This window comes from Salmo trutta, unplaced genomic scaffold (assembly GCF_901001165.1).
Source record: "Salmo trutta unplaced genomic scaffold, fSalTru1.1, whole genome shotgun sequence".
Lineage (NCBI taxonomy): Eukaryota > Metazoa > Chordata > Actinopteri > Salmoniformes > Salmonidae > Salmo > Salmo trutta.
In genome coordinates this window covers 768413-782394 of record NW_021823509.1, presented here as the reverse complement: position 1 = coordinate 782394, position 13982 = coordinate 768413, and the positions used below count along the sequence as shown (strand labels likewise).

General features: G+C 44.0%; 1 protein-coding gene across 1 annotated transcript in view; it reads right to left on the bottom strand.

Annotated features, from left to right (window-relative positions):
* Positions 1 to 13982, bottom strand: part of LOC115191199 (voltage-dependent P/Q-type calcium channel subunit alpha-1A) — a 120319-nt gene that overhangs the window by 52218 nt on the left and 54119 nt on the right. Inside the window, exons 27-33 of the mRNA XM_029749139.1 lie at positions 3041 to 3140; positions 2525 to 2685; positions 1770 to 1907; positions 1271 to 1472; positions 880 to 1044; positions 524 to 634; positions 1 to 74 (exon numbers count right to left, since the gene is read on the bottom strand). Coding sequence (XP_029604999.1) covers positions 1 to 74; positions 524 to 634; positions 880 to 1044; positions 1271 to 1472; positions 1770 to 1907; positions 2525 to 2685; positions 3041 to 3140 — 951 coding nt within the window. The remainder of the gene's footprint in view (positions 75 to 523; positions 635 to 879; positions 1045 to 1270; positions 1473 to 1769; positions 1908 to 2524; positions 2686 to 3040; positions 3141 to 13982) is intronic.

Genomic DNA, 13982 nt, shown 5'->3' with positions numbered 1-13982 from the left:
GTCACCAGGATATCAGTGAAGCTTCCCAGCACGGAGACAAAATCAAAAATGTTCCATGCGTCTTTAAAATAATTCTGTTAGGGCACAGGAAGAGAAGACATATTTTAGCCAATCAGAGAGCAGAGAGACAGAGAAGTAACCAATCACATTTCTCCGACATCGCACAGGGACAGGAATGAATCCGCACCAGTCAATCAAATTATTGTTACCGTGGTGATGGGGGGAAAAACAAGATACATAAACCAATAGCAGTGCAGAGAGACAGGGGGGTAACCAATCACATTGCTCCTAATGGAGGACAGCGACAGGAAGGAATATGCACTAGCAATCACATTATTGTTACCATGGAGACAGGGACTATTAGCCAATCGCGTCGCGTTTAGAGAGTAGCTAGGAAAGCATGCTCCAGTTGTGTCCACTAAAATAACCTGACTTCTAAATGAATAATAGGAATGGAAGCTCTAGCAGATATGACAGGTCACTCTGGATGGGTGGGAGCGTGACAGCGTGCGTCTAGCCTCACCAAAACCCCGAAGGCGATGATCTTGAGAATACACTCCATGAAGAAGAGGGTAGTGAAGACGATGTTGATGTTCTTCAGGACTTTATCATAGGTGTCAGACGCCCCATTATACTGAACACAAACACACACACACACAGGAGGAAAAACACATGAGTTATGCTAGCACAGCTCAGTGGCCGTGGGGTTCATCTCACCCTGAGATTAGAAGGTTTTCAGGAAATAGGAAGGAGCGTTAGGTGGATGAACACAATATAAAATGTTTTGGGATGAGTTCCCCAATTGCTAGACAGATGTCTCCTGGTTGCGTGCGTTTGCGTTAGAATGAGGCCATCTGTCGGAGGACGATATGATCTCACCTTCATCATGAGGACTATAGTATTGAGTGCGATCAGACCCATGATGCTGTACTCGAACGGTGGGGACACCACAAACGACCACATTCGGAACTGGAAGCTCTGCTTGTTCTTGGGCATGTGGCGGGTCAGGGGCTTGGCGTGTATGGCAAAGTCTATACATCCTCTCTGGATGGGGGGACGACAGAGGAGGAGGAGGAGGAGGAAGGACAAGAAGATTAACAATACTTTATTCATCCATACCAGACGGAAATGTGTCTTCTGCTGTACGCAACTCCTCCCATATATACAAACACACAGAACTGTTCCCTCTGCTCTTTCCTCCCCCCTTTCTCCCTCTCTCCATCCCTCCCTCCCTCCTCCCTCTCTCTCCCTCCATCCATCCCTCTCTCACCTCATTCTTTTCCAGACTGTAGTCCTCCATCATCTTATCCCCCTGTTCTTGGAAGGTGATGATGATGAGAGCAACAAAGATATTGACGAAGAAGAAGGGGAAGACAACGAAGTACACCACGTAAAAGATGGACATCTCCATCCGGTAGCCCGGACTGGGACCCTGATTCTCATAGGTCGCATCTACCGAATGCTTTAACACCCTGCGGGAGAGAGACAGAGATTACGGGATACACTTTGTACCTTCTTTTAATACGAGACAGAGAGAAAGAAAAAGAGAGAGAGAGAAGAGAGAGAGAGAGAGAGAGATAGAGAGAGAAGAGAGAGACAAGAGAGAGGGAGAGAGAGAGAGAGAAGAGAGAGAGAGGGAGCTGATTCTCATAGGTCGTATCTCCCCAGTGCTTTAACACCGTGTGGGAGAGAGACAGAGATTAGGGAATACAGTATAGAGATTGAGGTTGAGCCATGTGTAGAAAATGGCTGGTGTGTGTGTTACTCACTGCGGCCAGCCCTCTCCAGTGGACACAGTGAAGAGGGTGAGCAGGGCCCAAGGCACGTTGTCGTAGTGGAAATCGTACTTCTTCCACTCCCGCTTCTGAGCTTTTACTTCATTCCGTTCGTACACCAAAAACTCTCCCCTGACATACACACAGAAACACAAGGAGTTAGCGGCACGCATGTCTGTGTGTGTGAGAGAGAAAGAGAGAGACAGAGGGGGAGAGAAAGAGAGGACAGAGACAGACACACAGAGAGAAAGAGAGGACAGAGGCAGAGACAGAGAGAGTGAGAGAGGACAGAGATAGAGCGAGGACAGAGACAGAGACAGAGACAGAGAGAGGACAGAGACAGAGACAGAGAGAGGACAGAGACAGAGAGGACAGAGAGAGAGAGAGAGAGAGAGAGAGGACAGAGACAGACACACAGAGAGAAAGAGAGGACAGAGACAGAGACAGAGAGAGAGAGAGGACAGAGAGAGAGCGAGGACAGAGACAGAGACAGAGAGAGAGAGGACAGAGACAGAGACAGAGAGAGGACAGAGACAGAGAGAGAGAGGACAGAGAGAGAGGGGGGGACAAGAGAAAGGATTAAAAAGTGGTTGAGCTTTTAAATCCATGTGTGTAAAATATGGTTGGTTTGTACTCACATGCCTGAGTGTGTGTGTGTGTGTATTCTCCTGTGTATTTGTGTGTGTTTTGCCTGTGTATACAGTGTGTGTGTGTGTAATGTGTGTGTGTATATGTGTGTGGGTCCAGACCTGCAATCGCGCTCAAACTCCTTGGACTCGTCAGTGCAGTAGAAGAATCTGCCTTTGAACAGCTGCACAGCCACCACAGCAAATATAAACATGAAGAGCATGTAGACGATGAGGATGTTCAGGACGTTCTTCAGAGAGTTCACCACACAGTCAAACACAGCCTGGTGGACAGAGAGAGAGGGGGGGGTGAGAAAGAGAGGGGGGGTGAGAGAGAGAGAGAGAGAGAGAGAGAGAGAGAGAGAGAGGGGGGGGTGAGAAAGAGTGTGAGAGAGAGTGTGTGAGAGAGAGAGAGAGAGAGAGAGAGAGAGAGCGAGAGAGAGCGAGTGAGAGAGAGAGAGAGAGAGAGAGAGAGAGACCATACAGGTAGAAATACAGTAGTAGAGGTGTCACATATAAATATACAGACATGTGGGGACACACTCACACACACTTTTAGCTTGAACTGACACTATATGGTTTTCACAAGATACACACACACACACACACACACACACACACACACACACACCCCAGTACCTTTAGCTTGGGGAGTCGTTTGATGGTCTTGAGAGGTCGTAGTACCCTCAGTACTCTCAGAGACTTGATAGTGCTGATGTCTTTCCCCTTGCCAGTCCCCCTACAGGTTGGCATGGGAATAACACAACAACGTCAGTGCCGGGGGGAGAGGTGGAAGTTCAAAGGGCACTTACCACACCCGTTTGTGAGAATATAGGCCTAACCCATTCTTTACCCATTCTTAGGGCCAGGAAAAGCTCCTGTCCTGGTTGGGGTAACTTATCTCTCATACAGTTGACAAGGCTAGCACACTTGTCTTACACAGGTTAAAACATAGTACAGAGACAATCAGATCTCAGTCTCTTCTTCTGCAAAAAAAATAAACCTATATGAATGACATGAAACGATATGTGATCAGTTGTTTGATCAGCTGGTTTCATGGCCTTGAGAAGCATGTTTCAACCATTAAATATTATCAACAGGCATCGTCTGACGGGATGCCCAGCCAAACCTCTTTCTTTCTTTCTCACAACATTTCATTATCCAGGACAATGTGAGTGGATGTCAGGGTGTTACAGTGTTATTACAAGGCAGGATTATCATTTAAACAATAGAATCCATGAGCCTGATACCATTATGGGTGGAGTCCCAACAGGGTTGAATGGTTTCCTTTCCTTATCTCCTTATACTGCTGTCTATAAAAGGGCTGGATACCATTCCGGTTTATTGTCACCCTCAGATAAGTGATGTGACTTGAAGGAAAGGAGACGAGGAAAGGATGCTATCTGAGACGATTGGGACGTGGCCATATGACATTGCTGATGTCAGCCACAAGATGTGACATCACAGATAGAACACAGAACAGTTCATTCAACCAAAAGGAGGAATTATTTAGTCTGTGTCATCAGGGCTGCGTCCGACATGTCACCCTATTCCCTATATAGTGCACCACTTTTGACCAGGCCTAGGGCTCTATATAGGGAATAGAGTGCTATTTCAGATGCAGCCCGTTGTGGTAAATGACAAACGGCATCCTGTGTTTTTATGTGCCTACTTGCTTTTAGTCATAACAATAGGGGGCTGTAGATCCCATGATTTGTACTGCCTATAAAACAATATCAGGGAAAGAAAAATCTCGATGTCAAGGGGACCATATCAGAGAGTTGATCTTTACTGTAAGTGGAATGACAGCCATTTTAAAAACAAGGACCGTCGGCTGGAGGACTGCCAAGGAGCAGGAGCAGAGTGTGTGTGTGTGTGTGTGTGTGTGTGTGTGTGTGTGTGTGTGTGAGGTCTTTCATCAAGCCTTTAACTATGAACTGCAGAGGTCTGCTCTCTCAAATTCTCAAGACAATTCAATTCATTGGTGATTGATTGAGTCTGGGCTTTGGCAACTGTAGTGTGTTGTTTGTGTGTGTTTCGATAATCAATTTGCCTTACTCTGCTGATCCTCAATAGACTGAATAGAGTCCTCTCTATCAGAGCAGTATGAGAGTATTAGAGAAAAGCTCTTCTCGGATAGGCGTTAAGAATTTGCATTTCTAGCAACTGTATTATAGACACCTATACAATGATAGCATGTAGCATTAGCTACTATATATAGCATTAGCATTAGCATGTAGCGTTAGCTACTGTATATAGCGTTAGCATGTAGCATCAGTTACTGTATATTCGATTAGCATGTAGCATAAGCTACTGTATATAGCATTACCATGTAGCAATAGCTACAGTATATGCGATTAGCATTACCTTTAGCTGCAATACATAGTGTGACCATCAGCTACTATATATAACATTAGCATTAGCATAAGCTATAGTATATAGACCTATACAATGATAGTAAGTAGCATTAGCAAGAAGCATGTTGCATTAGCTACAGTATATTATAGATAGCAAGTTGCAATTAGCTACAGTATATGGCCTACTGTAGACACATTAATACAATTATAGCATCTATGTTCATTGGTGAATTGCATCTTTCAGATTTTTAACACTTGCTTTAGCTACATTAAGCAATACACTATGCATCCGGTTTGTACTGCGTTGAATCACTTTAGGGGGATATCATGAAGTGTTCCAATTGGTTCCTGAGGGTGGAGGGGTTCCGGAATGGTCCACAGGCAGACCAAATGTGGGTGTGACAACAGTGAATGGAGGAAGAGAAGGTAACGAGAAACGGCGAGAATGAGAGTGGAACGACTAGAGGAACAAAGAAAGAAAGAGAGAGAAGCCATTTTGGACCAGACAAAGAGAAAGAGAGAGAGTGACAGCAGAGACAGAAAGAGAGAGAGAGACAGTGAGACAGACAGAGACAGAACTTTACTTTACTTTGTGAAGCTCCTGTAGAAATCACCAAGGCAACGACAGCGAGAAAGGGTCAGTGACAGCAACAGAGAGAAAGAACAAAAGATGGAGGGATAGGGAGAAAGAGAGGAAGAAAGACAGAGACACACTTACAGAGATAGAAAACACAGCTAGAGTCAGGAAAGGGGGAAGGGGTTTGGAGAAGGAGAAAACACCCATATGAGAGACGGACAGAGAAAATAGGAGAGGAAAGCAAGATGGAGTGCTTTTGGATAGATATAAACCCCAACCCCCTCCCCAACACTCTGACTCCTCCCACCAACTCTGGTTGCTATGACAACAACAACAACAACAACAACAACAACTGTGATGTTGAAGATGGAATGTTTACATACCTGTTCACAAAAAAAGGACACTTACTTATTTCCTTTGATTACCTTAATAATATTGGTAATAGTGCAGACCCATTTCTTTTGATTACGTAATACTACTAATAGTGGAGACCTTTCTTTTTTCTTATTACATATAAATAGAAAGCCTTACTGGGACTATCTAAACATTACTAAATTCTAATAATTGTAACTAGGTTCTGTTACAAAAGGTGGCATAGTTTTAAACCTGCTACATGCATTATTACCTATTTCACTGCTATATACATTACTTACTACATTATTAGTAGTACTACTTAATACTATGAATATTACTAGCACTATATATACTATTATCATTACTTCTACTCACTTACTACCTACACTATTATATTATACCTAGGCTGCAGTCCAAACTCAAAGTAGACAGCCCTCGGTCGTAAACCCTCGGCCCTTGAATGACGTTTTACATCCGAGTGTACCTTAAATGTCCCTTGCCCAAGTGAGGGAGAGTGATGATCGGAGAGGCAACGTCCTTCGTGGAAATCTTGAAGTTTAACTTAAAAACAACCAACCTAAAGCTATTAAGTAAGCTAACGTATCTAGCTAGCACTCCTGTCAGGTAGCTAGTAACTGGCTAGCTGGCTAGCTAGTTTTATAGTTTGATCATTTATTCCAATAAATTACAGAATTCCCAAAATATATTTATGAAGCTATCTACATTTTTTTTAACCTCTTTTTCTCTCCAATTTTGTCGTATCCAATTGGTAGTTACAGTCTTGTCCCATTGCTGAAACTCCCAAATGGACTCGGGAGAAACAAAGGTTGAGAGCCGTGCGTCCTCCGAAACACAAACCAGCCAAGCCGCACTGCTTGTTGACACAATGCCCACTTAACCCGGAAGCCAGCCGCACCAATGTGTCAGAGGAAACACCGTACACCTGGCAACCGTGTCAGTGTGCACTGCGCCCAGCCTGCCACAGAAGTCACTAGTGCATGATGGGACAAGAACATCCCTGCTGGCCAAATCCTCCCCTAACCCGGACGACACTGGGCCAATTGTGTGCCGCCCCATGGGTCTCCTGGTCACGGCCGGATGCAACAGAGGCTGGACTCGAACCCAGAATCTCTAGTGGAACAGCTAACACTGCGATGCAGTGCCTTAGACCACTACACCACTCGGGAGGCCAGCTATCTACATTTTATAGGCTCCTCACTACGAGACTAAGCCAATTTGCCAACGATAAAATCATAATTTTGTCTGACCACCAGAGTTTGACATGTGACTACAGTTTGCATTGAATTGTGGGTCATATCAACCCCACAAGTGATCAAAGTTCTTCACTCGCTCCTTCGAGCGAAAGCGAGGGTCGAGGAGGCAACGTTTGGGAATTGGACCTCCACTTAAGATAGCAATCAAACTGCATCTGGTTTCGACAGGGATTCTCCAGAGGGAAAGTGGCTGGCGCGAGGGCAGAGGGGGTGTGTTTGGACTGCAGCCCTACTCTCCTGTTGGATCCTCAAAGCCATTCACTGATGGTTAGAGGAATCGGTTCAGCCCTCTACTTATCTATCTATCCCTGTATTCATTTAACAGCAATACTTATCGATCCTACTCAGCAACTTAGTCAAATAACTAAATATAATATTCTACAAAGTTCTCTCTAAATAGGTGGAGTAGTCAGGTGGAAAGTACCTGGAGCCTTTTTTCACAGTAACGGCTGTATTCATTTAACAGTAAAACTGATCTTATCTCTTAATAACGATCAATTAGCCAGGTCCTAACTGAGACAATCATCTCATTAAATCTACTGTAATCTAATGGGCCCCGCAAGGCACAGACGTACTGTAATACTGTACAACACAGTGCAGTTTAGGCGTGGGATCTAACATGTATTTTGGGGTAGTTTTCTGCTCATTGAGAGAGAACAGTAAATATTGTAGACACCGTAGAACAGTGGATACTGTTTATCTACATACCGTAACCATAAAAACAGACACGCGCACGATACATCTTCACACACATGCATGCACACACAGACATACGCACGCATACAAACACACACACACAGACACAGAGATTCAAATGCATAGTCAAAGTAGCTCGTAAACATGCAGTTCTCGATCATTGTGACAGTCCAGTGTCATTCAATGACGGTGCCAGAAGCGGATTTGTTGAGTCAAAAACCTTAACTCGACAGTTTTGTCTCCCCCTATGTGAGACTCAACAAATCAAGGCTCCACAGAAACAAGTGGAGCCCTAACCCTGAGCATCAGGGTAGCCCTGAGCAAATGGAGGAAGTGGACAAGAGGAGGAGAGAAGGAGAAGAGGAAGGGAGTGGGCTGGGAAGGGTGGAGAGGAGGAGGGTTGAAAGGTTGGGAGAGAGGAGAACAGGCCACCAGAGGTAAGGAAGGCAGGGAGTAGAAAAGGAGGAGTAAGGAGAAATATAGGAAAGAGAGAAGTAAGGAGGGAGAAAGCAGGGAGGGAAGCACCCTCTTGGAGGGGAGGGAGGGGGAAGTCATGCTGGAGAGGGTGCAGTAGGCCAGTGGAGTGATTTTAAACTCGCAGAGAGAGTCAACAAACCTATCAGTCTCCATAGCAACAGCCACGTTGAGGACCACCAAATATAGGCAGTTCAAACTACTGTCTATCTCCCTTCCACAAAAATACACATCATACATAACAGTATACAGTGGCTTGCGAAAGTATTCACCCCCTTTGGCATTTTTCCTATTTTGCTGCCTTACAACCTGGAATTAAAATTGATTTTAGGGGGTTTGTATGATTTGATTTACACAACATGCCTACCACTTTGAAGATGCAACATTTTTATCATGAAACAAACAACAAATAAGACAAGTTCAAACTTGAGCGTGCATAACTATTCACTCCCCCAAAGTCAATACTTTGTAGAGCCACCTTTTGCAGCAATTACAGCTGCAAGTCTCTTGGGGTATGTCTCTATAAGCTTGGCACATCCAGCCACTGGGATTTTTGCCCATTCTTCAAGGCAAAACTACTCCAGCTCCTTCAAGTTGGATGGGTTCCGCTGGTGTACAGCAACCTTTAAGTCATACCACAGATTCTCAATTGGATTGAGGTCTGGGCTTTGACTAGGCCATTCCAAGACATTTAAATGTTGCCCCTTAAACCACTCGTGTTGCTTTATCAGTATGCTTAGGGTCATTGTCCTGCTGGAAGGTCCCAGTCTCAAATCTCTGGAAGACTGAAACAGGTTTCCCTCAAGAATTTCTCTGTATTTAGCGCCATCCATCATTCTTTCAATTCTGACCGGTTTCCCAGTCCCTGCCAATGAAAAACATCCCCACAGCATGATGCTGCCATCACCACGCTTCACGGTGGGGATGGTGTTCTCTGGGTGATGAGAGGTGTTGAGTTTGTGCCAGACATAGCGTTTTCCTTGATGGCCAAAAAGCAACATTTTAGTCTCATCTGACCAGAGTACCTTCTTCCATATGTTTGGGGTGTCTCCCACATGCCTTTTGGCAAACACCAAATGTGTTTGCTTATTTTTTTCTTTAAGCAATGGCTTTTTTCTGGCCACTCTTCCATAAAGCCCAGCTCTGTGGAGTGTATGGCTTAAAGTGGTCCTATGGATAGATGCTCCAATCTCCGCTGTGGAGCTTTGCAGCTCCTTCAGGGTTATCTTGGTCTCTTTGTTGCCTCTCTGATTAATGCCCTCCTTGCCTGGTCCGTGAGTTTTGGTGGGTGGCCCTCTCTTGGCAGGTTGTTGTGGTGCCATATTCTTTCCATTTTTTAATAATGGATTTAATGGTGCTCTGTGGGATGTTAAAAGTTTCTGATGTTTTTTTATAACCCAACCCTGAGCTGTAATTCTCCACAACTTTGTCCCTGACCTGTTTGGAGAGCTCCTTGGTCTTCATGGTGCCACTTGCTTGGTGGTACCCCTTGCTTAGTGGTGTTGCAGACTCTGGGGCCTTTCAGAACAGGTGTATATATTTATGTGACACTTAGATTGCACACAGGTGAACTTTATTTAACTAATTATGTGACTTCTGAAGGTAATTGGTTGCACCAGATCTTATTTAGGGGCTTCATAGCAAAGGGGTGAATACATATGCACGCACCACTTTTCGGATTTTGTTTTTGTTGAATTTTTTGAAACAAGTAATTTTTCACTTGACCAATTTGGACTATTTTGTGTATGTCTATTACATGAAATCCAAATAAAAATCAATTTAAATGACAGGTTGTAATGCAACAAAGTACAAAAAACACCAAGGGGGATGAATACATTTGCAAGGCACTGTATATGTACTAATCAATGCTGTGCATATATACACCCTTGTATGTACACCTTCCTCAGTCCTTGTGGTCTCCTAGCTTTGTACTTGTCACACTCTTTCAATGCACATGCATAATTACTGCATGCTACATCATCAATCAAGTTACCGTAGCGACCTTGTTATTGTCACATTCATGCTACATGAACAATCTAGTAACCATAGCAACCTGCAGCTGTCCAGAAACACAAAAGGTCACCTTGGTAGCACCATAGAGATCCAATTAAATTACTAGAGGGGCCATGTCATAAATCCTCAAAGTTCCAGAATGGGGTGAAAATGGAAGCAATATTGGACAGGGAGAACTTCAAACCGGTCTAATTGGAATGACTGGCAGTAGATTCCTGATTTTACTTATGCAGGAAAATAAAAGTAAGGCATGTGATATATCAGAAATTGTGTAATATAATTATTGTCAACCTAAAAGATTGTCATATAATTACAAAGATAGTTTATAAGGGTTTATACCAATTGTCAGTATTAATAGCCAGTGTTGTAAAGTACTTAAGTAAAAAGAGTCGTTTTTTGGGGTATTTCTACTTTACTTTTTATATTTTTTCAACAACTTCACTACATTCCTAAATAAAACAATGTACTTTTCAAGCCATACATTTTCCCTGACACGCAAAATTACTCGTTACATTTTGAATGCTTCGCAAGACAGGAAAATGGTCCAATTTACGCACTTATCAAGAGGACATCCCTGGTCCTCCCTACTGCCTCTGATCTGACCTACTCACTCAACACAAATGCTTTGTTTGTAAATGATGTCTATCAGTAATAAAACCATTTTTTAACATTGTGCAGTCGGGTTTGCAACCTCTTAAAAATATGTATATGTTTACATGACTTATTTTATTGATTTTCCACCATTTCATGTCATAAGACAGCAATCTAGCAATAGGCCATCGGGGTGGCAGGTAGCCTAGTGGTTAGAGCGTTGGACTAGCAACCGCAAGGTTGCAAGATCGAATCCCCGAGCTGACAAGGTAAAAATTTGTCATTCTGATCAAGGCAGTTAACCCACTAGGCCATCATTGAAAATAAGAATTTGCTCTTAACTGACTTGCCAAGTTTAAAAAAAGGCCTGTCAAAATAAACTTGTATTTGCCTCCTTCACCTGAAATTATGGTGGTCAGCAGCAGCATTACATCAATTTATATCACTGCAACGTTACCTTCCTAGCGCTACGATAAATAATGGGACCTACACACTTCCTTAAATCTAAAGTAAGTAAAAAAAAGTTATATTTGTGGAAGTTAAACAAAATCGTGCCCTTTACACAGCCCTTCTCCCCTTGTCTATAGGAGGAAAGCACACTGTTTCAATGGCTCAAATGTTTAGACAATCACACATTTGATAGATTTTGACTATCACTAATGTTTGGTAAAGTAATAAAGAATAAAGAAGGTGAAATATTTTAGGTAGCTGTTCCTAAAACAGATTATAACTATATGTGGACAAATTGTAAAGTATGAAAAGGCTTATTCATTCACAATGTAATTAAATGTATCATCATCTTTGTAAATGTTTTATTATACTTTTATTGTGTACTAGATCATATGGGTCAAAAAGTGTTTTTTTCTCCTACATAAATAAACAATTCCAGGTGAAAGCTACTACACACTACTACATGAATAAAATATTGCCCTCTTGCTAGACTGATGACTAAAGCCATAGCTAAACAGTGCAAAACGGTTGTCAGCTCAACTGGTTTTGATATAAGGAATTTGAAATTATTTATACTTTCACTTTTGATACTTAAGTACATTTTTGCAATTACATTTACTTTCAATACTTAAGTATATTTATACTGGGTGACTTTCACTTTTATTTGAGTCATTTTCTATTAAGGTATCTTTACTTTTACTCAAGTCTGACAATTGGTCACTTTTTCCACCTCTGTAAATAGCCTCCAAAATATATGTAAACAGACCTTTAATATCTCAACTGTAGTTTTCTTGGAATGCTGAGAGTGCTATTATATGATAAAATCAGTACTTGTTGCATTTACACCGTGTCTAAGTCCTATCATCAACTGATTTCAGCCAGTGTATGGCTGTGGGTTGACTGCATTGTTTGAATGGAATGTTGGCATATTGGCAGTTCATTTGATTAATGGAATCATTCTGCTAAAACTGGCTGGCTATGTAGCTAACAAACATACAGTGCAGATGCATTCTTCACATTCATTATTTTACACAATATCTTATCACAGCACTGTCAAACCACCGTTGATCAATGCCCTGACCAACATGGCTGACCTTTATCCCATCATAAGAAGGTTCATGACCATTCTAGTATTCAAATTCCTAATTCTATGTGTAGCACCTTGATCAAAACATTGGTCACATTCTGCATCATAGAATGTTAGTGACATCTCAATCCGACATTGCTGTGAGGACACAAGGACACGTTCAGCTTCTTCCTCTTGTTACATCATCAACACCGTCAGCACCTCATCGTAACACCTCCCAGCCAGGTTTGTGTGATGTACCAGCGCAGGCCTGCCATTGGAGCTGAGGAGGATGTACACACACACTCTCTTTCATTCTCTCTCTCTCTCTCTCTCTCTCCTTCCTCCATCTTCCGCCTCGCGTCTCCATTCTCTCTCTCATTCACACTCAGGCACATATATCCATATATAACTGTCGATATGTGGACAATATCTCAAGATAAAAAATCATTCCACCCTCAGTGACCTGCCCCAAACATTCACCCCTCTCCTCCCTCCTTCCCTCTCTGGGCTCCCCCAGGCTCCCCCAGGCTCCCCCAGGCCGTGCAGAGGATAATAAATAGTAAAATACCTGCTCTTCTGGTGGATGAGTGGAGTGATTACCGGTAACCATTAACGGCTGTGTAAAGGTGTGTGTGTGTGAGGTGTGTGTGTGTGAGGTGTGTGATGTAACGGGAGGACAGGGCAAGGTGTGTGCCTCGCAGCTCTGAACCAGAACGACCTGGGCACTAGAGGGTTACCGGGTGCCTGGGGAACCCTCAGCCTCACACAGCGTAAGGGGGACGGGGCGCTCTCAGGGGGGAGGTTTGGGGGAGGGGGTGGGAGGGAGGGAGGGAGGGAGGGAGGGAGGGAGGGAGGGAGAGGATGATTGGGTGCAGTTGAAGGCTGGGAGATGTGGAGAAAGTTGGGGGAGGGATAAGGTGGTCGGGTGATTGGGTAGGGGTGCATTTAGTGGGGTTTGAGGGAGGTGGGAGGTTTTTGGGGGAAGGGAGGTTGGAGGGGGATGCAACAGTGAGCTAGGTTGGGGAGGGAGGTGGGAGGTTTTTGGGGGAAGGGAGGTTGGAGGGGGATGCAACAGTGAGCTAGGTTGGGGAGGGAGGTGGGAGGTTTTTGGTGGGAAGGGAGGTTGGAGGGGGATGCAACAGTGAGCTAGGTTGGGGAGGGAGGTGGGAGGTTTTTGGTGGGAAGGGAGGTTGGAGGGGGATGCAACAGTGAGCTAGGTTGGGGAGGGAGGTGGGAGGCAGGGGGTAGATGTAAGTAGTTGGGCGGGAGGGCAGCTGAGGGCTAGGTTTGGGAAGGTGGTGGTGGGGGGTGCTGGGTACAGGTTGCAGGTAGGATGTTGGAGTGAGTCGTGTAAGGTAAACTGGAGGAATCATTAGTAAGATGGCCGGATGACTTGTGGCTGGTTGAGAGGAGTGTAAAGAGTGAAATGTGCAGATGTGATGAAATAATGAATGAAAGACATGGAAAAGGCAGATGTAGACTAGAGAGTTGAGTCTCATAGTGAGAGAGTGGATGAGACACAGACACAGAGATGGAGAGGCCACTTAGGACGGAGAGAGAGATGGGTAGAGAGAGAGAGAGAGGAGGAGAGAGAGAGAGAGAGAGAGGTCCGTGCTGTGTGACTAGTCAGAGAAATAATCAACAAAAATAATGACAAGAAGACACAGACAGTGTTAGGCCAGGAAACAGGGCAACAGGCACAGAGGAAACGAGAGACGGAGGGATG